This window comes from Oncorhynchus mykiss, chromosome 19 (genome assembly GCF_057628025.1).
Source record: "Oncorhynchus mykiss isolate SJ-2025 chromosome 19, ASM5762802v1, whole genome shotgun sequence".
In the NCBI taxonomy this organism is placed as follows: Eukaryota; Metazoa; Chordata; class Actinopteri; order Salmoniformes; family Salmonidae; genus Oncorhynchus; species Oncorhynchus mykiss.
In genome coordinates this window covers 49195041-49221877 of record NC_143040.1, presented here as the reverse complement: position 1 = coordinate 49221877, position 26837 = coordinate 49195041, and the positions used below count along the sequence as shown (strand labels likewise).

Below are 26837 nucleotides of genomic sequence, written 5' to 3'. Positions count from 1 at the left end.
AGCAATTATCAATACTCCTTCAACCCAATCATACAGAACACAATTAATTGGATTTTAAACAGAAAAACTTATGGACTGTGTTACTGCTTTTCTAGAGTTGAATGATAGGTGCTCCATCATCATCATTTCATTAGTATAGCTCATAAAACACATGTTTTAGGAGAGAGTGAGTGAGTGTGTGTTTGTGTATCCGGGTCAATGATACTGTACTTTGCTGTGTAGGTTATAAAAAATACATGTTTAAATAGGTTATGTATACTGTAGGCAATGTTCCCTCAAATTTGTTCAGCACTAAGTAAATTTCAGGTCTGCTGAGCACCAACTTGAATATTCTGTGCAACTTCCGGCGCGTGTTTACTGTGAATACTGAAGCTGTACCCGTTTTAAGTTACTGTTTTAACAGTGGCCAAGTAGACTAATGTGGCTACTTTATCATAATGTAGGCATACCAGAGTGGCCTACCATAAAACATTTGAGAAAATGCATCCCATAACATTTTAACATGAAAACAGCTGTTCCATCGTTCAGCCTACAGTAGGAGCCAATGTGTGGTGTTCAATGTAGGCCTACATTCCATGCGACTTTAGAAAAAAACATGCAGGGCTTCAAATCAAATCAAACTTTATTGGTCACTTACACATGGTTAGCAGATGTTCATGCGAGTGTAGCGAAATGCTTGTGCTTCTAGTTCCGACCATGCAGTAATATCTACAAGTAATCTAACCTAACAATTTCACAGCGACTACCTTTTACACACAAGTGTAAAGGAATGAATAAGAATATGTACATATAAATATATGGATGAGCGATGGCCGAACGGCATAGGCAAGATGCAGTAGATGGTATAGAGTACAGTATACACATATGAGATGAGTAATGTAGGGTATGTAAACATTATATAAAGTGGCATTGTTTAAAGTGACTAGTGATACATTTATTACATCCAATTTTTTATTATTAAAGTGGCTAGAGATTTGAGTCAGTATGTTGGCAGCAGCCACTCAATGTTAGTAATGGCTGTTTAACAGTCTGATGGCCTTGAGATAGAAGCTGTTTTTCAGTCTCTCGGTCCCAGCTTTGATGCACCTGCACTGACCTCGCCTTCTGGATGATAGCGGGGTGAACAGGCAGTGGCTCAGGTGGTTGTTGTCCTTGATGATCTTTTTGGCCTTCCTGTGACATCGGGTGGTGTAGGTGTCCTGGAGGGTAGGTAGTTTGCCCCCGGTGATGTGTTGTGCTCTGGATAGCCTTGGGGTTGTGGGTGGAGCAGTTGCCGTACCAGGTGGTGATACAGCCCGACAAGATGCTCTCGATTGTGCATCTATAAAAGTTTGTGAGTGTTTTTGGTGACAAGCCAAATTTCTTCAGCCTCCTGAGGTTGAAGAGGCGCTGTTGGGCCTTCTTCACCACACTGTATGTGTGGGTGGACCATTTCAGTTTGTCCGTGATATGTACGCCTGTACCATCGATGTGGATAGGGGGGTGCTCCCTCTGCCGTTTTATCTACTTTGTTTTGTTGACGTTGCTTGTGAGGTTATTTTCCTGACACCACACTTGATGATTGAGTTGGAGGTGTGCATGGCCACGCAGTCATGGGTCATGGGTGAGCAGGGAGTACAGGAGAGGGCTAAGAACGCACCCTTGTGGGGCCCCTGTGTTGAGGATCAGCGGGGTGGAGATGTTGTTTCCTACCCTCACCACCTGGGGGCAGCCCGTCAGAAAGTCCAGGACCCAGGTGCACAGGGCGGGGTCGAGACCCAGGGTCTCGAGCTTAATGACGAGTTTGGAGGGTACTATGGTGTTAAATGCTGAGCTGTAGTTGATGAACAGAATTCAGAATTCCTCAGAATTCCTCTTGTCCAGATGGGTTAGGGCAGTGTGATTGCGATTGTGTCGTCTGTGGACCTATTGGGGCTGTAAGTAAATTGGAGTGGGTCTAGGGTGTCAGGTAGGGTGGTGGGCCTGATAGTTTCTGAGAGCTCCTGCTGGGATGTGGCTGTGAGGTCCACTTGCTCACAGAGGGGGAGGGGCAAGAGCAGCCATGAGGGGCTGATAGGAAATCAATAGGATTCAAATGCACAACCACAAAACTCAAAGTGATGATTTGTCTCTGTGTCAAGATGTGAGCTCATATTGAGGGAAAAGGGTAATGTACAGCCCGGGTGTGGTGACCAATGTGCACAGTGTATTGTAGTGTGTTCCCAAGACCTAGCGTCACTCCGAATCATGCAGTGTAGAGAGAGAGAACATATAAAATATAATAGAGGAGCTAGAGAGTGAGAGGTGAGAGAGAGAATGACAGGGAAAGACAAAGAGATGTCAAACAGGAAGAGATAATAAGGATAATTTTATTTTATGTCTGGGTTGTTATTTTGCCCTTTTCTCTCTGGAGGTTTACATTGTGATGACAGTTTTTGCCTTTCAACATTGTGGTTTTATAGTTGATTTGAAATCAGGTGCTATGCAGAATACCAAGTGCTTTGCTACACATTGAAATGTCTTTAGTTGCTGCAGGTGCTTTGATATATGTTGAGCTTTATTCGCTGTACGCTAGTGTTCCCCAAGTGTTCATTTATTTGTCCAACCAAGTTTTCAGAGCAACATTTTTTGTTGCACCTAAAAGACTAAAATCACCAGGAAATCATGTATTCTACTGATGGCGGAAAAATCTATCCAGTTACATATCGCAATATTAGTTTTGACGATAGATTGCAATATTAGTTTTGACAATATCGCAATATTAGTTTTGCACTATTCGGCAGTACCTGCACCAAAACGCCAGTATTTTTCGTTCATAGCTTGTTCTCCATCTTCTATTTAAATAGTGAAGCAATTTTGTTTTCATCACATTTATTTCCATGACTGATCAAAACATTTCTCAGGGGTCTCTCTTGTTCCTCTGCAGCAGACATATGGTGAGCGATATGTTTGGAACATCGAACCGCAAAAAAATCACATCAAATCGCAAACATTTCGTATCGGCACCTAAGTATCATGTTAATATTGTGTTGTGAAGAACCTGGCAATTCCCAGCCCTAAAGTATTCCAACGCATAAATAGAGAGACATATGTGATCGTATCCAAATGTAATCAAGATTTCCAATCATTATGTTTTTGTCAAATATGAAATATGTTTGGACATCTTGCGGTCAATGTGCAGTGTACAAATGATTTATAACTATGTTCCAGCCCCCTCACCATCTGCTCAGGAAAAGATCGGTCCACAGCTGAATGTAATTGGGGACCCATGATGTACACTATAGTGAGGGGGATGCTTTAAGATGTCATAGAACACAACAGAAGAATCGACATCCAGATATTTTACACACAGAATCCCGCTTGTGTACAAGGCATCACATTCACAAGTCTTCTTTGCAGTGTGCTGATGACTGCTGAGGTTCCCTGAGGTCATAGAGGGGAGGAGTGGGCTTGGAGAGGAGGAGGGGGCAGGCAGCCCCCTGTAGTCTGGGCTGCTACCTGCTGGCACAGAGCCCCAGTAAAGTGCACTCAGACGCATTTTTCCTGTCTGCAGGGGCCATGCCAGCACTGGCTAATCCAGCGTGACCTTTTTATGTGCCATGCATGTTGCAATGAACAAAAACAATCTGACAGGCCCAGGGGAGCCTCGCCCTCAGCACTATGGAGGCTTGGTTTAGCATTATTAGCACCCACTCAAGCTGGCTGTGGAGGTTGTGGGTTAGCATTAGCCTAGCACTAAGGCTGGCTGTGGGGGTATGGGTAAGCATTAGCCTAGTGCTAAGGCTGGCTGTGGGGGTATGGGTAAGCATTAGCTGAGTACTTAGGGCTGTGGGGGTTTGGGTAAGGATTATCTAAGCACCGCAGTTCGCAAGCTAGGGATCGCAACCCCATGTGTGGTCGCCTGATATGAAAATGGGGCCACGGGAGAATTTTAAAAATCCTGAAAAAAAATACATGTGTGTATATATACACAGTGCCTTGCAAAAGTATTCATCCTCCTTGGCATTTTTCCTATTTTGTTGCATTACAACCTGTAATTTCATGTAATGGACATACACAAAATAGTCCAAATTGGTGAAGTGAAATTTAAAAAATAACTTGTTAAAAAAAACGGAAAGTGGTGCGTGCATATGTATTCACCCCCTTTGGAATGAAGCCCCTAAATAAGATCTGGTGCAACCTTCAGAAGTCACATAATTAGTTAAATAAAGTCCACTGGTGTGCAATTGAAGTGTCACATGATCTGTCAAATGATCTCAGTATATATACACCTGTTCTGAAAGTTGTGGAGAAGTACAGATCAGGGTTGGGTTCTAAAAAAATATCTGAAACTTCAACATCCCACGGAGCACAATTAAATCCATTATTAAAAAATGGAAAGAATATGGCACCACAACAAACCTGCCAAGAGGGGGCCGCCCACCATATCTCCTGGACCAGGCAAGGAAGGTATTAATCAGAGGCAACAAAGAGACCAAAGATAACCCAGAAGGAGCTGCAAAGCTCCACAGCGGAGATTGGAGTATCTGTCCATAGGACCACTTTAATCCGTACACTCCACAGAGCTGGGCTTTACGGAAGAGTGGCCAGAAAAAAAGCCATTGCTTAAAGAAAATAATAAGAAAACAAGCGTGGTGTTCGCCAAAAGGCATGTGGGAGACTCCCCAAACATATGGAAGAAGGTACTCCAGTCAGATTAGACTAAAATGTAGTTTTTTGGCCATCAAGAAAAACACTATGTCTGGCGCAAACCCAACACCTCTCATCACCCCGAGAACACCACCCAGAGAACACCATGTTTTTCATCGGCAGGGACTGGGAAACTGGTCAGAATTGAAGGAATGATGGAAGGCACTAAATAAAGGGGAATTCTTGAGGGAAAACAGATTGTCTGCCAGAGATTTGAGACTGGGACGGAGATTCAACTTCCAGCAGGACAATGACCCTAATTATACTGCTAAAGCAGCACTTGAGTGGTTTAAGGGGAAACATTTAAATGTCTTGAAATGGCCTAGTCACAGCCCAGACCTCAATCCAATTGAGAATCTGTGGTATGACTTAAAGATGGCTGTACACCAGCGGAACCCATCCAACTTGAAGGAGCTGGAGCAGTTTTGCCTTGAAGAATGGGCAAAAATTCCAGTGGCTAGATGTGCCAAGCTTATAGAGACATACCCCAAGAGACTTGCAGCTGTAATTGCTGCAAAATGTGGCTCCCGAGTGGCGCATCAGTCTAAGGCACTGCATCTCAGTGCTACAGGTGTCACAACAGACACCCTGGTTCGAATCCAGGCTGTATCACATCCAGCTCTGATTGGGAGTCCATTGGGCGGAGCACAATTGGCCCAGCGTCGTCCGGGTTTGGCTGGAGCTGGCTGTCATTGTAAATAAGAATTTGTTCTTAACTGACTTGCCTAGTTAAATAAAGGTTAACTAATATATTATAATATTGTCTTTGTACCTGAAAATTATTGTAATGTGGTTAACCTTAAAAATGTAACTGAAAATTAATCAAATTTCAAAGATACCATTCAACCAGAGAGTGCCCTTAGATCATGGGAAAAGGCTGCACTTGACCGTTGCACTTGAGTCATTCCCACGGTGAACGGCTAGGCCCCTACGTTATGAAGCCACACACTATTGCAGAGACTTTGATATTACCGGACGCAATTGATATGGTGAAAACAATGTGTGGGGAGGCAGAGGCACAGAAACTCGCATCAATACCTTTGTCAGATAAAACTGATCAATGAAGAATTTGTGCTTTTTCTAGCAATCATGACTGAACGACTCAAAAACTCCACAGCTTATGCTCTGCAAATCGATGTTAGCTGTGAGGGCCGAGATGCCCATGCTTTGACTTATGTTCGCTGTATATGTCAGGGGATGTTATTCACAAGGACATATTGTTCTGTCTCACGATGCCGGAACATGAAACGGCACAGGGGATGCTCAGTGTGCTGAGTGGCTAAATTGATGAAAAACAGATTCCATGGGATCGAATGGTGGGCTTTTGCACAGATGGGGCTCCATCTATGGCGGGATGGCAGGCAGGCCTCTGCACTCTTGTTATTAATATGTCTCCTTCTGCGATATGGATGCATTGTATGATACACCAATAGCAATTGGTGGCAAAAGAGCTGAGCACAGAACTCTGAGAAATACTGCAGCAGGTAACTTTGATTGTAAACTACATCAAACCACATCTACTGTGCACACACCTGTTCGCAAAACTATTTGGAGATTTAAGATCAGAGCATGACAATGGTCTATTTCACACCAAGGCTTGGTGGTTATCGAGAGGAGCTGTTGTCATTCAAAATGGATGTAAAAAAAAAAAAAAAAAACAGACTTGGTTGACTTTGTGCCTCCTTACCTATGTAACAGACATATTAGGGAAACTGAACAAAGTGAACGCAAGCATGCAGGGGAAATACAAAAACATTCTACAGATGAGTGACAGAATCAGTGGACTCAGAGGAAAGAATTCTTATTGGAGAGAGAGTCTTTCAAAAACTAGCCATGCCCCCTTCCCTCGGCTGTGCATGTTTTTAATGGAAAACAGTGTCCGACACAGGTGAAGACTGCTCACCTCCAACGCTTGGAAGAGCACTTTGGGACCTTCTTCCCAATCTGTTTGACTGTGATCCTTGCTCAGTTGACATGCCGGTAGGTGAAATTGAACAGCTGATTGAGCTGTCATGTGACCAATTGTATTCACGGGTCACTATGGAGGAGTTTTGGTTCCTGACTCAAAGGGAATACCCTGCCACCTCCCTCTGAGCATTAATGCCACGTTCACAACAACTGGGAACTCGGAAATCTCCGACTTCCGACTTTAGTGCGTTTAAAGCAACTGGGAACTCTGAAGAAGATTAACAAAGACTGGGAAAAATAGTTTTGAACGGTCATCCAACTTGGAATTCCAACTTGGGAACTCAGGTCTCTTTCTAGGACTCTGACTTTCCGAACTGAAGGTCACTGATGTCATGATTTGACCTCCTACTTTTCCAAGGCCCCAGTTGTCTTGAAAGCAGAATAAAACCAATGATACCCTTCGTCGGCTCATACAATATATGTGTGAAGCTGGATTCAGTGCTCTCGTCTACCTTAAAACCAAATATAGATCCAGGTTGGGTGTGATAGCAGAGATGTTATTTTTATTCAACCTTTATTTAACTAGGCAAGTCAGTTAAGAACAAATTATTATTAACGATGACGGCCTACACCGGCCAAACCCGGACCACGCTGGGCCAATTGTTCGCCGACCTATGGGACTCCCAATCACGGCCGGTTGTGATATAGCCTTGATTCGAACAAGGGTGTCTGTAGTGACGCCTATAGCACTGAGATGCAGTGCCTTAAACAGCTGCACCACTCGGGAGCCCAAAAGGGAAGGAAGGTAGAGACAACAATACATAATGCGAAGCAGCCACAACTGTCTGTAAGAGTGTCCATGATTGAGCCTTTGAATGAAGTGGAGATAAAACTGTCCAATTTGAGTGTTTTTTGCAGCTCGTTCCAATCGCTAGCTGCTGCGAACTGTAAAGAGGAGGAACCCAGGGACGTGTGTGCTTTGGGGACCTTTAACAGAATGAGACTGGCAGAACGGGTGTTGTATGTGGAGGATGAGGGCTGCAGTAGGTATCTCAGATAAGGGGGAGTGAGGCCTAAGATAGTTTTATAAATAGCCATCAAACAGTGGGTCTTGTGACGAGTATACAAAGATGACCAGTTTACAGAGGAGTATAGAGTGCAGTGATGTGTCCTATAAGGAGAATTGGTGGCAAATCTGATGGCCGAACGGTAAAGAACATCTAGCCGCTCAAGAGCACCCTGATGATATCTGATGATCTATAAAAGACGTCTCCGTAATCTAGCATGGGTAGGATGGTCATCTGAATCAGGGTTACTTTGGCAGCTGGGGTGAAAGAGGAGTGGTCACAATAGAGGAAACCAAGTCTAGATATGTGCTCAGAGAAGAACAGTGAACCGTCTAGCCATACTCCCAAGTTTTTGTGAGGTATTTGTATTTATTATGGATCCCCATTAGCCAGTGCAGCAGCTACTCTTCCTTGGGTCCAGCATAATTAAGGCAGTTTATACAATTTTAAAACATTACAGTACATTCACAGGTTTCACAACCCACTGTGTGCCCTCAGGCCCATACTCCACCACTACCACATATCTACAGTACTAAATCCGTGTGTGTGTGTGTGTGTGTGTGTGCATGTGTCTGTGCCAACGTTTGTGTTGCTTCACAGTCTCCGCTGTTCCATAAGGTGTTTTTTAAATCTAATTTTACTGCTTGCGTCAGTTACTTGATGTGGAATAGAGTTCCATGTAGTAATGGCTCTATGTCGTACTGTGTGCCTCCCATAGTCTGTTCTGGACTTGGGGACTGTGAAGAGACCTCTTGTGGCATGTCTTGTGGGGTATGCATGGGTGTCTGAGCTGTGTGCCAGTAGTTTAGACAGACAGCTCGGTGCATTCAACATGTCAATACCTCTCATAAATAAAAGTAGTGATGAAGTCAATCTCACCTCCACTTTGAGCCAGGAGAGATTGACATGCATGTTATTAATATTAGCTCTCTCTGTACATCCAAGAGTCAGCTGTGCTGCCCGGATCTGAGTCAATTGCAAAGTCCTTTTTTGTGGCACCTGACCACACAACTGAACAGTAGTCAAGGTGCGACCTAACTAGGACCTGCCTTGTTGATAGTGTTGTTAAGAAGGCAGAGCATCGCTTTATTATAGACACACTTCTCCCAATCTTAGCTGCTACTGTATCAATATGTTTTGACCATGACAGTTTACAATCTAGTGTTACTCCAAGCAGTTTATTCTCAACTTGCTCAATTTCCACATGATTTATTACAAGATTTAGTTGAAGTTTAGGGTTTACTGAGTGTTTTGTTCCAAATACAATGCTTTTAATTTGAGAAATATTTAGGGCTAACTTATTCCTTGCCACCCACTCTGAAACTAACTGCAGCTCTTTGTTGAGTGTTGCAGTCATTTCAGTCGCTGTGGCTGACGTGTATAGCGTTGAGTCATCCGCATACATGGAAACTCTGGCTTTACTCAAAGTCAGTGGCATGTAGTTAGTAAAAAAAAAATAAAAGCCAGAAAACAGCTACCCTGGGGAATTCCTGATGCTAACTGGATTATATTTGATAGACTTCCATTAAAGAACACCCGCTGTGTTCTGTTAGACAAGTAACTCTTTATCCACATTATAGCAGGGGGTGTAAAGCCATAACACACAAGTTTTTCCAGCAGCAGACTATGATCAATAATGCCAAAAGCTGCACTGAAGTCTAACAAGGCAGCCCCCACAATCATTTTATCATAAATTTCTCTCAGCCATTCATCAGTCATTTGTGTAAGTGCTGTGCTTGTTGAGTGTCCTTCCCTATAAGCATGGTGAAATTCTGTTGTAAATATGTTTACTGTAAAATAGCATTGTATCTGGTCAAACAGGCTGATTGGTCGCCTATTTGAGCCAGTAAAGGGGGCTTTACCATTCTTGGGTAGCGGAATGACTTTAGCTTCCCTCCAGGCCTGAGGGCACACACTCTCTATTAGGCTTAAATTAAAGATGTGGCAAATAGGAGTGGCAATATCATCTGCTATTATCCTCAGTAATTTTCCATCTAGATTGTCAGACCCTGGAGGCTTGTCATTGTTGATAGACAACAATAATTTTTTCACCTCTTCCGCACTGACTTTACGGACTTCTAAAGTACAATTCTTGTCTTTCACAATTTGGTCCGATATACTTGGATGTGTCGGGTCAGCGTTTGTTGCTGGCATGTCGCCCTAAGTTTGCTTATCTTGCCAATGAAAAAGTCATTAAAGTTGTTTGCTTTGGGATGAATGAGCCATCTGATTCAATAACAGTAACGCAGAGTTGGCTTTTTTTCCCAAAATTCCATTTAAGGTGCCCCAAAACATTTTCCTATCATTCTTTATATAATTTGTCTTTGTTTCATAGTGTAGTTTATTTTTATTTAGTTTAGTCACATGATTTCTTAATTTGCAGTATGTTTGCCAATCAGTTGGGCTGCCAGACTTAATTGCCATACCTTTTGCCTCATCCCTCTCAACCATACAATTTTTTAATTCCTCATAAATCCAAGGCGATTCAACAGTTTTTACAGTCATTTTCTTAATGGGTGTGTGCTTATTAGTAAATGGAATAAGTAGTTTCATAAATGTGTCAAGTGCAGCATCTGGTTGCTCCTCATTACACACCACAGACCAGCAAATATTCTTCACATCATCAACATATGAATCACTACAAAACTTATTGTATGACCGCTTATACACTATATTAGGCCCAGCCTTTGGAACATTGGTTTCTCTAGATATGGCTATTATATTGCGATCACAACATCCAATGGATTTGGGTTCTGCTTTAAAGCAAATATCTGCAGCGTTAGAAAAACTGTGATCAATACATGTTGATGATTTCATTCCTGTGCTGTTTATAACTACCCTGGTAGGTTGACTGACAACCTGATCCAGGTTGCAGACACTGGTTACAGTTTGAAGTTTTTTCCTGAGTGGGCAGCTTGATGATAGCCAGTCAATATTTAAATCACCCATGCAATATACTTCTCTGTTTATCACATACATTATCAAGCATTTCACACATATTATCCAGATACTGACTGTTAGCACTTGGTGGTCTATAGCAACTTTCCACATGAATGGGCTTTAGGTGAGGCAGATGAACCTGTAGCCATATTACTTCAACAGTATATAACATTAGATCATCTCTAAGCTTTACAGGAATGCGGTTCTGAACATAGACCACAACACCGGCTCTGTTGACATTTCTGTCTTTTCGATAGATGTTATAACCATGTATTGCTACCACTGTATCATCAAAGGTATTATCTAAGTGAGTTTCAGAGATAGTAAGAATATGAATGTCATCTGTTACAAGCAAGTTATTAACTTTATGGACCTTGTTTCTTAGGCTGCATATGTTAATATGGGCTATTTTTAGCACTTTTCTGGGTTGCTTGTTTGTTTTTAATGCTTTACTGGGAAGCTTATCAGAGGTAGACTTACTCATGCTATTTACATTGGAGCTGACAGTGAGCTGCATAAAGTGGTCTTCCTACTATTGCACACCGCCTCGGTGCTAACAATATAACTCTGGTTTATAGGCTCATGATTACTGCTTACAATAGCTGTAGGATAAACAGATGTATTCGGTGCAATTAGGGGTACATAAATTAAATTACTTACATTGTGTTTGCCAATGCCCCTAAGATCATGTACATTTGATGCAGAATTATGACGACTCATTGTCACAATGGTGACTGAGCTGGTCTTGGATCATTTACCAGTCATTGTTTCAACACAGCCTTGAAATGCGTGGACAGAGTCCAGGAGCCAAGATGATTTGGATGGACTCCGTCATTCCTGTAGAGCATCTTCTGTTCCCAGAAGGTGTCAAAGTTATCAACAAAAGTGACTCCAGCAGAGCTACAGTAGTCTTTTAGCCAGATGTGTAATGCCAGCAGTCTGCTGAATCTTTCATACCCGCGGACCAACAATGGTACTGGACCTGAAATGATTGGCCGTTTTTTTGAAGTCTTTTAATGCTAAAATCAGTTCTTTAAAATCAATTTTCAAATGTTCCGAGCTAGCCCTCCTGATGTCGTTTGACCCCACATGGACAATGACAGTGTCAGCTCCCGGCATCTGTGGTAGAACAGTCAGAAGCAGCCTTGGGGTGACTACCTCAAGCGCTAAACACTCAGAGGTAGTTATCACACCCGAGGGGAGAGGGGCATTCTTCTTACCAAACTACATGACCTTTGTTTTGGAGGTGTTCAGAACAAGGTTAAGGGCAGAGAACGCTTGTTTGACACTAAGAAAGCTTTATTGTAGAGCGTTTAACACAAAATCCGGGGAGGGACCAGCTGAGTTTAAGACTGTATCATCTGTACATAAATGGATGAGAGAGCTTCCGACTGCCTGAGCTATGCTGTTGATGTAAATTGAGAAGAGCGTGGGGCCTAGGATCGAGCCTTGGGGAACTCCCTTGGTGACAGGCACTTGCTGAGACATCAGATGTTCTGACTTTACACACTGCACTTTTTTAGAGAAGTTGTTAGCAAAACAGGCCAAAGACGCCTCAGAGACACCAATACTCCTTAGCCGGCCCACAAGAATGGAATGGTCTACCATAACAAAATCTTTGGCCAAGTCAATAAAAATAGCAACACAACATTGCTTAGAATCAAGGGAAATGGTGACATCATTTAGGACCTTTAAGGTTGTAGTGACACATCCATAACCTGAGTGGAAACCAGATTGCATACCAGAGAGAATACTGTACACATCAAGAAAGCCAGTCGATTGATTATTGACACGTTTTTACAACACTTTTGATTAACAGGGCAACATATAAATTGCCCTATAATAGTTAGGATCAGCTTGATCTCCTACTTTAAATAAAGGATGCACCACCGTGGCTGCCTTCCAAGCAATGGGAACCTCGCTAGAAAGGAGAGACAGGTTAAAAAGGTCAGAGATAGGCTTGGCAATAATAGGGGCAGCAACCTTAAAGAAGAAAGGGTCTAAACCATCTGACCCAGATGTTTTTTGGGGGGTAAAGTTTAAGGAGCTCCTTTAGCACATTGGACTCAGCGACCGCCTGCAGGGAGAAACTTTGTAGCTGGGCAGGGGAAAAAGAGGGAGGATCATCGGGGCTTGTTACATTAAAAGGGGTGTGAGATGAGGAAATGTTGGAAGGGCAAGGAGGCATGGCTGAGTCAAATAGGAATCCTGATCCAACAATCCAGGCTGTATCACATCCGGACGTTATTGGGAGTCCCATAGGGCGGCTCACTATTAACTCAGTGTCGTCCGGGTTTGGCCGGGGTAGACCATCATTATAACTAAGAATTTGTTCTTAACTGACCTGCCTAGTTATATAAAGGTTAAATAAAAAATATATATTAAAAAAATCAACAAGGAGCTATTTCAAAGTTTAATGCTTAAAAAAAACAGCAAATTCAATTGTTTGGAGATAGACTTGGTGGAGACAACCTAGCACCGAAGGTGTTCCTTGGTAAAGATTGCCACTCCATCACCTTTGGAAGATCTGTCTTGCCAAAAAAGGTCATAACCAGAATGGTTAACATCAGTATTCAAAACACTCTTTCTTAACCACGTCTCAGTAATGACTAACACATCTGTATTGGAGCTGTGAACCCACACTTTTGATACATTTTAGGTAATAAGCTTCTAATGTTAAATGGCAGAAAACCCAGGCTTTTATGAGAGCATAAATAAGTGAAGCAGATAACAGGGCACAAGTCAGAATTGTGGCTATCAATAGTAGATGGGCCAGGGTGTACATGCACATTTCCAGATATCATCAGCAGTAATAAAATTAGGGCACGGCTGAGGACAGGGAGAGCTCTGCAATGTTGATTTATGACAATTGAATGTGCATTAGATGTCAACAAGATCATATTGTACAGCAATTTCATTAGGTAACATGACTACAAAGCCGGTGAGAGGTGGTTAGAATAGGATGGGAGACCAAGAGTCCGTGTAACCAGTAGAGTCAGAGTCCCGAGTGTGGGAACAAACAGTCTGTCCCACGGTTGGGTAAACAATCAAGTTCATAGTCAACAAAGCATGCAGGAGTCATGAGGCAAATAGCATAAAGCACAATAAAAAAATATAACGACTTGAGGCTAGCCATTGTAAGTTCAGAGTAACAAAGATGAGATGTGCACTGTTGATCAGGCCCCCGACGCGACATGCATCAAGCACACCCATCTCATTAGTGGTGATGAGATAAGATACATTATGTCAGACTAATTTGCAATTGACTGTCATAGCCCAAAATAAAAAAGTAAACATTGGTTGTTAATTCCATCATTTTTGGGGTAAGCATTAGCCTAGCGCTAAGGCTGGCCGTGGGGGTTTGGGTAAGCAGTAGCCTAGCACTTAGGGCTGTGGGGGTTTGGGTAAGCATTAGCCTAGCGCCAAGTCTAACTGTGGGGGTTTGGGTTAGCATAAGGATAATTTAGCGCTCATGTATAATATTATAATGCCTCAGGATGAAAACCTCTCTGGACTCTACAGGATCTTTGAATCTTAATCGAATGATCAAGATCATGGTGGCAATTTGCTATCAATTTGATTAACTGCACACTATGTCCCAGAATAATTATTGTATTCAATCTATTAACTCTTCTTCTCCTCAATCTAATGTTACTCCTATTTTGTATTTGTATTTGTATTTATTAGGGATCCCCATCTGTTGCCAAGGCAGCAGCTACTCTTCCTAGTGTCAAAACACATTAAGGCACTTACATTACATAAAACAAAAGATTAAACAGTAAGGGCATACACACCCTAGGCCCAGGGGTACACTACGCTCCATTTCTCACGTTCATGCGTCATGCATGAAGGTGAGAAATGGAGCGTAGTGTACCCCTGGGCCTAGGGTATACATGACTTAACAAGGCTGATCTGTAATAAACAGGTGCTTACCAGCCGTAATCACTCATCATCATGTGTTGCTGCTTTTTACGACCCATGCTGTTATCTTTTCATCTGATTGCCCTATAGGTGAGCCTTTAATGTGGATAGTTATATGCTCCTCATTTACATATGAGCTTAGCTGAGGTCTCCTGTGGAGGCCTTTGATGCTGTGGGAGGAAGAGAGGAGAGGGGAGGGGCCGAGGGGAAGCGATGATGGGACGGTACAGCTCCTCCGCTGACTGTTTTCGCCTTTTTTGTGCTTTTATGTTGCTGCTATACTTCACCTGATAAAAGCACTGTATTGAGATTCATGTTTGTAAACATTACACTATCTATGGATGTTGTTCTGTTGTTGCCTTGTGGAGACTCCCCTGCCTGCCTACCACCCGTTCCTTAATGTCTACACAAATAAAGTGGATACAGTAGCACAATAAACATGCTCCGGTCTACTGAAGGTTTCTTCGTCTTTACCATATAAGCAAAATCCTTTTGTTTGTTGTCTGCTTGTTTTCTCAGCCAATTACTTCTGTGTCCTTTCTCTGGGAAAGTTGTGTTATTACAGAGACAGTACAAAGGCACTTTGGAGAACGTGTCACTTATGTCAGAAGAGATAAAATGCTGAACAAGCTGTTAGATTGGGATATAACAGAATGTTTGTGTGATGTGAGATAAGGAACCTAAACTACAGCTGCATTCTGTTTTTACGAGGCATTGTATTGTGTTTTCTACGTTTTGGCTGGCTAGTGGGAAAGATGCAATTCTGCCTACTTTTGTCCTATTTAGCTCCACTCATAGAACAACTTTGTTTAGCTTTATTTAGATGACATTCGCCGAGATGGAAATGAATCCGTTTTTGTACCCCAGGTCCAGCTGGGTTGATTACATCATGCTAATTTGAGGGCCGAGGGGTTAGTGTTACATGTCAGCACATACCATATAGTTTTGCACAATGACCCTGACCCTAACAAAACCTTTACCATGTCCACTTCTTCTCTGTGTCTCCTCCAGGGTATTAGCAGTCTGTTCAGCTCTCTGAAGGTGGTGCGCCTGCTGCGTCTGGGCCGGGTGGCCCGTAAACTGGACCACTATCTGGAGTATGGAGCAGCTGTATTGGTCCTACTGGTGTGTGTGTTTGGCCTGGTGGCCCACTGGCTGGCCTGCATCTGGTACAGCATTGGCGACTACGAGGTCATTGACGAGGTCACCAACACTATCAAGACGGACAGCTGGCTCTACCAGTTAGCCATCAACCTCGGCTCGCCGTATTGCTACAATGCCAGCGGCTCAGGCCAATGGGAGGGTGGCCCCGGGAAAGACTCTCTGTACATCACGTCTCTTTACTTCACCATGACCAGCCTGACCACCATCGGGTTCGGCAACATTGCCCCCACCACGGATGGAGAGAAGATCTTCTCTGTGGCCATGATGATGGTCGGCTGTAAGTAACTGGGCTTGGTTGTTTTCCCTTCTCCATGGTGTTGGATGGTTGGGTTGGTTGGTTGGTTGGCTAGCTGGTTGGTTGGTTGGATGATTGGTTGGATGGCTAGCTGGTTGGTTCATTGGTTGGTTGGATGGATGGATGGATGGTTGTTTGGCTGGTTAGTTGATTAGTTGGCTGGATGGGCAGCAGTTCCAGGGAGATAGCTGATAGTACAGAGTGATGATGGAGAGAATAGATCTCCACGATTACGATAGCGAGCAATGATGACACGTTGATGATTAATGACACACAATACTCCCCATCGTCTGTCAGCATTATCTTGGGTGGCAATCTGAGCAACAAAGAGAGAGATGAGGATAGGCTGCTCTCAGATAGAGCGAGAGAAACATACTGTAGAGAATGCTTTGCTCCACTGCTGTAAACAGATCTGATGGTATTTGGGTCTCCTCTATCTGCCAGCTCTGCAAGTCCTCTGGGCTGTCCTGTCCTGTCCTGTCCTGTGATAGTCAGGGGTTCACACTGTGTCAGTCTGATTCTGTAGACTGTCAGAGCCAGGCTAGCCAATAAACAACAGAGCAAAATGATCTGTGTTTCCCTCTGAGTTGTCTGGGCATAGCTGATAGTGTTGGCATGGCGTGCCACTGTGCCACAGCCACCTAGCACACAAAACAGACAACACTGTGTCGTTTGTGTTTTTGACCCATGTGAGTGTAGTAGTAGTAGTGGAGCTGAACAGAGATAAGATTGGTTCAGCAGCCCCAGTCAGAGGAGCTCGCTCAGTGAAGTGATCACAGGCTTATTAATTGGCACCTTTTCCCATTACTCTGAATAAGGCCATTCTTACCTCCTCCTCCTCCCCCTCCCACCTCTTTCTCTGGCTGTCAGAAATCACTATTAGATTAATGATCCACTTAGCTATCAGGAGCTGAAAGGAGGGTGAGTTGTACACATTGTTATAACATGCATGTACACGTACACACTTACATTACATGCAATGCACATGTTAGCACCGACATACACTTTTGCAAACATTATGCTATTACTCATATACTGTATGCACATGAAAAGTTTATTTCCAAAATGTTATATCCAACCATTTTTTTTACTCTGTAATTTCTCATCAGAAATGAGAATTTTTTATTAATGGATTTTTAATGTGTTCTTTTGCAAAACACTATATATATCCACTGTTTAGCTGGAATTTCATGTTTGTATCCTGTATTTTTGACTGTGATATGCGGTTAGCTCACCTAGCTATCTTAAGATGAATGCACTTACTGTAAGTAACTATGGATAAGAGAATCTGCTAAATTGCAAAAATGTAAAACGTAAATATTTGACATACAGATTTCATATTACTGTATTGACTTATATGACTGTATAAAACCTCTCAGTACTACTTATTTCTCTGAGAGTGAGGCAGATATACAGCATTTAGCAAAACAACATGATAATTTGTCTCTCTGAAATGAAATCTTCAAGTGATGGATTTGAAATAAATACATGTCTGTCATTGAACAACCCCATGCCATGATTCGATAGTGAAAAAGCACACCAATCTCTTTCATAATTATTCCTCACAAGTCCAAAAATGAACAGCTTGATTAAATAGTACCCGCAAAACACCAGTCTCAACATCAACAGTGAAGAGGCTGTTGATGCTGGCCTCCTAGGCAGAATTGCAAAGAAAAAGCCATATCTCAGACTGGACAATAAAAAGAAAAAGATTAAGATGGGCAAAATAACACTGACACTGGACCGAGGAACTCTTCCTAGAAGGCCAGCATCTCAGAGTTGCCTCTTCACTGTTGACATTAGGACTGGTGATTTGCATGTACTATTTAATGAAGCTGCCAGTTGAGGACTTGTGAAGCGTCTGTTTCTCAAACTAGACACTCTAATGTACTTGTCCTCTTGCTCAGTTGTGCGCCATGGCCTCCCACTCTTATTTCTATTCTGGTTAGAGCCAGTTTACACTGTTTTGTGACGGGAGTAGTACACAGCGTTGTACGAGATCTTCAGTTTCTTGGCAATTTCACGTGTGGAATAGCCTTCATTTCTCAGAACAAGAATAGACTGACGAGTTTCAGAAGAAAGTTATTTGTTTCTGGCCATTTTGAGACTGTAAATGAACCCACAAATGCTGATGCTCCAGATACTCAACTAGTCTAAAGGAAGCCAGTTTTATTGTACATCCATAATTGCAAAAGGGTTTTCTAATGATAAATTAGCCTTTTAAAATTATAAACTTGGATTTGCTAACACAACGCGCCATTAGAACAAAGGAGTGATGGTTGAGGATACTGGGCCTCTGTACGCCTATGTACAGTGCCTTGCGAAAGTATTCGGCCCCCTTGAACTTTGCGACCTTTTGCCACATTTCAGGCTTCAAACATAAAGATATAAAACTGTATTTTTTTGTGAAGAATAAACAACAAGTGGGACACAATCATGAAGTGGAACGACATTTATTGGATATTTCAAACTTTTTTAACAAATCAAAAACTGAAAAATTGGGCGTGCAAAATTATTCAGCCCCTTTACTTTCAGTGCAGCAAACTCTCTCCAGAAGTTCAGTGAGGATCTCTGAATGATCCAATGTTGACCTAAATGACTAATGATGCTAAATACAATCCACCTGTGTGTAATCAAGTCTCTGTATAAATGCACCTGCACTGTGATAGTCTAAGAGGTCCGTTAAAAGCGCAGAGAGCATCATGAAGAACAAGGAACACACCAGGCAGGTCCGAGATACTGTTGTGAAGAAGTTTAAAGCCGGATTTGGATACAAAAAGATTTCCCAAGCTTTAAACATCCCAAGGAGCACTGTGCAAGCGATAATATTGAAATGGAAGGAGTATCAGACCACTGCAAATCTACCAAGACCTGGCCGCCCCTCTAAACTTTCAGCTCATACAAGGAGAAGACTGATCAGAGATGCAGCCAAGAGGCCCATGATCACTCTGGATGAACTGCAGAGATCTACAGCTGAGGTGGGAGACTCTGTCCATAGGACAACAATCAGTCGTATATTGCACAAATCTGGCCTTTATGGAAGAGTGGCAAGAAGAAAGCCATTTCTTAAAGATATCCATAAAAAGTGTTGTTTAAAGTTTGCCACAAGCCACCTGGGAGACACACCAAACATGTGGAAGAAGGTGCTCTGGTCAGATGAAACCAAAATTGAACTTCTTGGCAACAATGCAAATCGTTATGTTTGGCGTAAAAGCAACACAGCTGAACACACCATCCCCACTGTCAAACATGGTGGTGGCAGCATCATGGTTTGGGCCTGCTTTTCTTCAGCAGGGACAGGGAAGATGGTTAAAATTGATGGGAAGATGGATGGAGCCAAATACAGGACCATTCTGGAAGAAAACCTGATGGAGTCTGCAAAAGACCTGAGACTGGGACGGAGATTTGTCTTCCAACAAGACAATGATCCAAAACATAAAGCAAAATCTACAATGGAATGGTTCAAAAATAAACATATCCAGGTGTTAGAATGGCCAAGTCAAAGTCCAGACCTGAATCCAATCGAGAATCTGTGGAAAGAACTGAAAACTGCTGTTCACAAATGCTCTCCATCCAACCTCACTGAGCTCGAGCTGTTTTGCAAGGAGGAATGGGAAAAAATGTCAGTCTCTCGATGTGCAAAACTGATAGAGACATACCCCAAGCGACTTACAGCTGTAATCGCAGCAAAAGGTGGCGCTACAAAGTATTAACTTAAGGGGGCTGAATTATTTTGCACACCCAATTTTTCAGTTTTTGATTTGTTAAAAAAGTTTGAAATATCCAATAAATGTCGTTCCACTTCATGATTGTGTCCCACTTGTTGTTGATTCTTCACAAAAAAATACAGTTTTATATCTTTATGTTTGAAGCCTGAAATGTGGCAAAAGGTCGCAAAGTTCAAGGGGGCCGAATACTTTCGCAAGGCACTGTAGATATTCCATTAAAAATCAGCCGTTTTCAGCTACAATAGTCATTTACAACATTAACAATGTCTACACTGTATTTCTGATCAATTTGATGTTATTGTAAGGGACAAAAACATTACCTTTTCTTTCCAAAACAAGGACATTTCTAAGTGACCCCAAACATTTGAACGGTAGTGTACATAATTGCCTCTACATCATCTTGAATACATGCCAGTACAACTGTAAATGCACACACTTATATGCATTTGTCAGTTCATGCACACAGGCACATGCATACACACACATGCATGCACACACACACACATACAGTACAGTTGTGACTACATACGTTGTAGAGAAATTAAAGCACATTCCAACCTCACTGCTGTCTGTGTTTCTGTGATGTTGAGGTTTTATTATGAGCGGTAAATCAAAGACATGGATTATTAGTTGACCCTATCCCAGTCACTGGGAATTATGGGAATTACCTGAGCTCAGCTCGTCAGCAGGCGGATGGCAAGGGCGCTGGGCGGAAGGATGGAGTAAAGGACGGGTTCTGCCTGAGGAGCCTGCGCTTGATGGCCGAGTCTGTAAAACAGTAGAGACTTCTTCTCCCCAGTGAGTGAGAGAATGAGAGAGAGGAGACAAGAGAGGCAGAGCAGTGAACTAGAGAGCGGTTTTATTTGAGCAGAATCGCTTCGGCGGATGTAAAAGTGTATTGAAAACCATAACACATGATTGGGGTTGTGTAAGGATCAGGATTAATTCCATCAGTTGCAAAGAGGAAGCTTCAATATCTACTGTTTCTGTGCCATGATGTGGATGTTCAATCCAGATTGACATTTATTTTTCCCCCCAGTCCCCCTCCCCATTTGAGGACCCATTACCCAGTGATCAGCCCAGAGTCAGGCCTGAGAAACAGTGATGGGGCGTGGGTGGAGGAGGTCTGAGGGCGTTGACAGAGAAGCAGCTCGGAGTGTCTCTCCCCCTTGGGCTTTTTAGCTCCCATGCCCTGATTAATGGAAAGAGAGAGGGTTAGAGAGGGGGAAGAAGGACAGAGATTTCAAGGGACAGACACAGAAGCATAAAAATATACACAGTAGGTTGAAGAACAAGTGATGACAAAGAGAGAGAGAGAGGGAGCTGTATTGTCCTGCCTGCCCTGATCCATCCTGCAGTGGAATTGGAGAGCTTTGCTTTCTCTGGCTGCTCTGTCTGCAGGGCGATTAGTCTAATCCATAAAGGGGTGTCGTTCTCTGCTCTCTCTCTCTCTCTCTCTCTCTCTCTCCAGGAGTCCTCTAAACTGACTCATCCGGGTCACTGCTAATCCCACATCAAGTGGCCCAAATCAGGGGAGGCTCAGCCCAAAACCAGCTCCTTTACTTTGGAGGTGACTGCTGCCTCTGTGTCTGTATCCTGTGTGTGGGTGCCTGGCTGCTTCCATATCACGCGCGTGCAAGTGTGTGTGCACATGCATGTTCAGGTGTGCGAGAGTGTGTGTAGAGGTTCTGTGTGTGGTTGAGTGAGTTTGTTTAGATTCACATTATACAACGGATTCAGAAAGTATTCAGACCCCTTGACTTGTTCCACATATTGTTACGTTACAGCCGTATTCTAAAATGGATTCAATTGTTTTTTTCTCTCATCAATCTACACACAATATCCCATAATGACAAAGCATAGAATTGTTTAGCAAATGTATAAAAAAAAACATGTATGGCTCTCATGTGGACTGCTACAGGAAAGGAAGGCCCAGAGTCAACTCTGTTGCAGAGGATAATAAGTTCATTAGAGTTACCAGCCTCAGAAATTGCAACCCAAATAAATGCTTCATAGAGTTCAAGTACGAGACACATTTCAACATCAACTGTTCAGAGGAGACTGAGTGAATTAGGCCTTCGTGTTTGAATTGCTGCAAAGAAACCACTACTAAAACCAATAAGAAGAAGAGATTTTCTTGGGTCAAGAAACACGAGCAATTGACATTAGACTGGTGGAGATCTGTCCTTTGGTCAGATGAGTCCAAATTTGAGATTTTTGGTTCCAACCGCCGTGTCTTTGTGAGACGCAGAGTAGGTGAACGGATGATCTCCGCATGTGTGGTTCCCACCGTGAAACATGGAGGAAGAGGTGTTATGGTGTGGGGGTGCTTTGCTGGTGACACTGTCTGTGATGTATTTAGAATTCAAGGCACACTTAACCAGCATTGCTCCGACAGCATTCTGCAGCGATATACACAACTGTGGGAAGCATTGGGGTCAACATGGGCAGGCATCCCTGTGGAATGCTTTCAACACCTTGTAGAGACTGGCCCAAATAATTAAGGCTGTTCTGAGGGCAAAAAGGGGGGTTGCAACTCAATATTAGAAAGGTGTCCTTAATGTTTTGTACACTCTGTGTATATATACATCGAAATCCCGATGTGGCCCTCGAGCCAAAAACTCTGTCCGGCCCTGAGTTAGAAGGTCTACTTCTCTGCTCTTGAGAGGAGCTGGCTACTGTACCTGTAGACTTTCAGCAATTGCGCTAATCTAACGATATGCTAATTAACATTATCTCCAAACTGCACACAGAGACATAAATATGGTCATTTGACTCTGGGTAAGTAGGAAAATGACCAAATTTAAAAATCTCACAGTTTCCCTTTAATCCCCCTGGCATGGTGACCTTGCACTTTCTCTCTAAATGTTTGGGAATATTTCTAGCTGAGGTTTTGCGTCAGAGTTTAGGCTCTCCCTCCTTTTGGAACACAGCATGTAGACCGTGGTTGTGGGGACTTCCTCTATGACTCTTACATCGCAGGGTTAAGTAGGGGGTTCCACTGTCAATACGACCTGCCTCATTTGACATGTTGGCATGACAACGGGTCAGGGGGACTTAGCTCAAGTGTGTGAGTGTGCAAGGGTTATGCAAGTGCTTCGTAAAATAGTTGAACCTCTACTAAACAAAATCACCAGTCTTGCATTACAGTATTATGCAATCCTTAATCAGTAACTCATGAATACCAGTTTCATATTTGCACTCTCCATGCAAATTACCCAAGGGTTGTATCTGTACTGATTCTGACACCATTTCCATAATTATCACCGTTCTAATTGTCCCTGTGGGCTATCTCCCTGACTCATTCATTTGTGATTCTCATTTTCCATCGACCCAATCTTCCCATGTGAAAAGTCCTGAAACACGGGAAATCAATTTTTTATTCTAATTATTTCATTTCTCACAGCGATTTATGCAGGGCTGAACGGGTAGAGTCTGCAGTCTGACTTGCAGTGGGGGATAACTGAATCAAGCAGGTGCCAGGCGTGATGGATTGGACCTCTTAAGTGTAATTGCAGACAGTGTGAGTTGGGGTCTGGCTGCACGTGTCATGAACCTTTTATTCATGGTACTGATACAGGATGAACCCACTCACCTGCTCTTCTTTAAGGGTTCCTTTTATAAGGAGCTGTGAATAATGCCTTTAAGAAGTAGGATCCTTTCAAAGATGTCCTTCTCAGTTTACACAGCCTACAAAACCCCTCCCAGTCCCTCAGACACCTAACCTGACCCAGAGTTAAATGAAACCTGAATTCATGTCCATGTCTGTAATTACAGTATCTGATGCTACCAGTATGTAGCCTTTTGCACAGTAAAGCCATCAAATAAATGGGGTGTTTCAGCTTACGTTGCTAGTTTCCACTCGTTACAGTATATACCTGCTGGTATGATCCGTGTGTGAGTGATGAGGGTGAGTGGTCACAGTGTTTACCTAGCCAGGTGGTTCTCTGAGTGGTCCTCCATGACTTCATTATGGTTCGCCCCTAAGCCTCTGAGGGAGACCCCCTATGGCCTTGTTACCTTCAACAGCAGACCCACAGGACTGGTTATATTTGTTTCGCAGCTCAATTCAATCCCCCAGGTGTGCTGCCACTGTTAAATTCTTCTCACAACACCCAGTGTGATTAGCACTCCTGCAACATTCATGCAACAAATACAGCAAGGTGGTCGCTCGTGGTCATCAGTCTGGTTATTATTTTAATCATGATCAATGAATGGAATTAAAGGATTGAATGAGGCGATTTATCTTTGTTCATAACATTTTATTTATTGGCAGTGTCTGTGTGTTCTAATGGAAATTCATCTCAAATTCAAAAAAATTTCAGTGAGAGAAAAATTTACATAACCATTTATGATATCAGTCATTGTTCAGTATGACTGATATTAATGACTGTTATGAAAAAGCGCTCTACTTTTGATGTGTTGTGTTATGAATGTTCCCCTCTCTGTATGTTTACTGTGCCAGTGTAACTAGTAAAGAGCAGATGTTCTACTATAGATCAGAACTCCCCCTCCCCCCTCGGGCTCTACAAAAGCCATTATCTTCTCTAAATAGCATCAAATTGACTATTAAGTTGATCTAATGAAAAAGAAACCCCACAATGTCAACGCTAAATAATATTTCTTCACTCAATGAGAATTCTGATGATAGAAATGATAGTTCCCAATTGGGGGTGAGAGTATGACTTATGCATGCTGCCTCTGCACATTGTTCAGTCAATTATTACTTAGAGACACTGCAAGAATGTTTACTTAGAAAGGGAAGGCCTGATACACAATTACACCTTGTCAAAATAGATTTACACGGTTGTCGTACTTTTGGAAAGAAAAGTAGTTTCAATTGACTGTTAGTGCCAGTGATTGGCTGCTTGACCATTGCGTCATAGATATTTATTGGACATTAATGTGTTGAGTTGTGGTTTTGGACCAGGCTCTGCAATGTGGTCTCAAGGCAATTCGTCTTATTCTGTTAATAAATCTGTGACACTCCATTTAGTATGATATTTATGTTACGTTAGGTTACATTATGAAATGAATAGTGGTCGTACAATATCATACGAATTTGAGAACGTATAGTATCATACGTCTTACCAGGGCGTACAATAGCATACGAATTGGATGATGTAAGTTATCGTTTTAATTGTTTTAATTGAACCTTTATTTAACTATGTTCGTAAGTTATCATACCTCTTAGAGGATGTATAGTTTTGGAGTCTTTCTCTGAGTCCAGGTTGCTTGTAACAACAAAGGTGAATTATGAGGATAATTTATGTGAAAGGTCAGGGGAACTAAAACGACAATGTAGCATGTTGGTGATTTGGGGTAGAATAAGGGTTAGGGGGAAGACTTAGCTAAAATGCTACAGTTGTCCCCGACGCAACTCGAACACGAAACCTTTGGATTGTTAGACGGTCGCAGATTACACCCACCCATCCTTTCCCAACCTCCCTACTTTCATTGCTGTCTAAAGTAACTAGACCATTGTTAGGTATCATATGTCTTAGAGGTGCTCAGAAATATGTCAATTATGTTTTGTTTGGCTCTGAGGCCAGGCTGGCAAGCGCAGAGCTAAGGCCATGCCCTCTGACTTGGTCTTTGACTTGAAGAGATAAGGTAGAATGTCAATGCTATCTTCAATTTGTGTTTTTGAGTTTCATTAACAAGTATCCAAATACCTGGATTTATTTCCAGAGGTATTTTAGATTTATAAACTAGACTTTTAATCTGAAACGTACAAATTGGTATTGTCACCCTGCTGTCTGTTGACGTTGACTAAACAACACTGTCAGCAGTCGTTCACAGGTGCGTTGATGTCAGGTGTGAGGTGCAGCTGTTTGAATCTGTCTGCATTGAGAGGAGACTAGTTATTAATAATTCCACAGGGAAGGAAGGAATATGTGCCCTTCCTGCCTGCTGAATCATTCTCAACAGCCAGCCTGACACCCTCTTTTCTCTGGATCATGTGCCAGCGCGGATCCCTCCCCCATTGTAAAGTCTTTAAAGTTGTTATTTCTTGTCTTTTATTGTCTTTTTATTGGCTGGGAGAAGAAGACAGAACTATTTTTGGGTAAGGTCTCTATGGTAACAGTGAGCTAGGTTACAATCACAGCGTTGGAGGCTGTCAGTAAGTCTTGTGGAGCACTAGTGGTTCTGGAACTCTCCCTATTCTTTCTCTTATGGAGTACATGAACACCATTAAATACACAATCTGTCACCTGTCATTACCACTCACTTCAGCTCATTTCATTTTATGACAACTGTATTTGAAAGATAATTTCCCTTTTTTCTCCAGCTCTCCTGTACGCCACCATCTTTGGAAATGTGACCACCATCTTCCAGCAGATGTACGCCAATACCAACCGCTACCACGAGATGCTGAACAACGTGAGGGACTTCCTCAAGCTCTACCAGGTGCCCAATGGGCTGAGTGAGAGGGTGATGGACTACATTGTCTCTACATGGTCCATGTCCAAGGGCATCGACACTGAGAAGGTGAGCCATGCCCCTGAGCTTGGACCCAGGAGAGATAGGCCTAACAACACCAGGGCTGCCTGTGGTTACAGCACAGGAAGGATGGGATCTAACAACACCAGGGCTGGGGTTAGAGCATAGATGCAGTAGTAGTATGGTTATGAAATAACTGCAGAAGTCTTGTAGAACACATTGGATTCTAATGAATGGGACTACACAATACTGCAATGGCTCAGTACAATGGTGAAACCCATACTATACCACAAGAATTTCGCTACACTCTCAATAACATCTGCTAAATCAAATACGATTTGATTTGAAAGTAATACAAACAACCTGAAAGCCTGATGGACAGGTGTCTGTCTGTCCACTCTCTAGGTGCTGTCTATCTGTCCTAAAGACATGCGGGCAGACATCTGTGTTCACCTGAACCGGAAGGTGTTCAATGAGCACCCTGCGTTCCGCCTGGCAAGTGACGGCTGCCTGCGTTCTCTAGCCGGGGAGTTCCAGACCATCCACTGCGCCCCTGGAGACCTCATCTTCCATGCTGGGGAGAGCGTCGACACACTCTGCTTTGTGGTGTCAGGGTCACTGGAGGTCATCCAGGACGATGAGGTCATCGCTATCCTAGGTGAGCAGCAAAATGCATCATGGCAACTTTATCTAGTTTCCACA

General features: G+C 42.8%; 1 protein-coding gene across 1 annotated transcript in view; it reads left to right on the top strand.

The window, feature by feature from the left end:
- The window catches only part of kcnh5b (potassium voltage-gated channel subfamily H member 5b), an 81890-nt gene that overhangs the window by 29781 nt on the left and 25272 nt on the right, over window positions 1-26837 (top strand). Inside the window, exons 7-9 of the mRNA XM_021574250.3 lie at window positions 15516-15945; window positions 25984-26183; window positions 26541-26793. Of these exons, the coding sequence (XP_021429925.1) occupies window positions 15516-15945; window positions 25984-26183; window positions 26541-26793 (883 nt within the window). The remainder of the gene's footprint in view (window positions 1-15515; window positions 15946-25983; window positions 26184-26540; window positions 26794-26837) is intronic.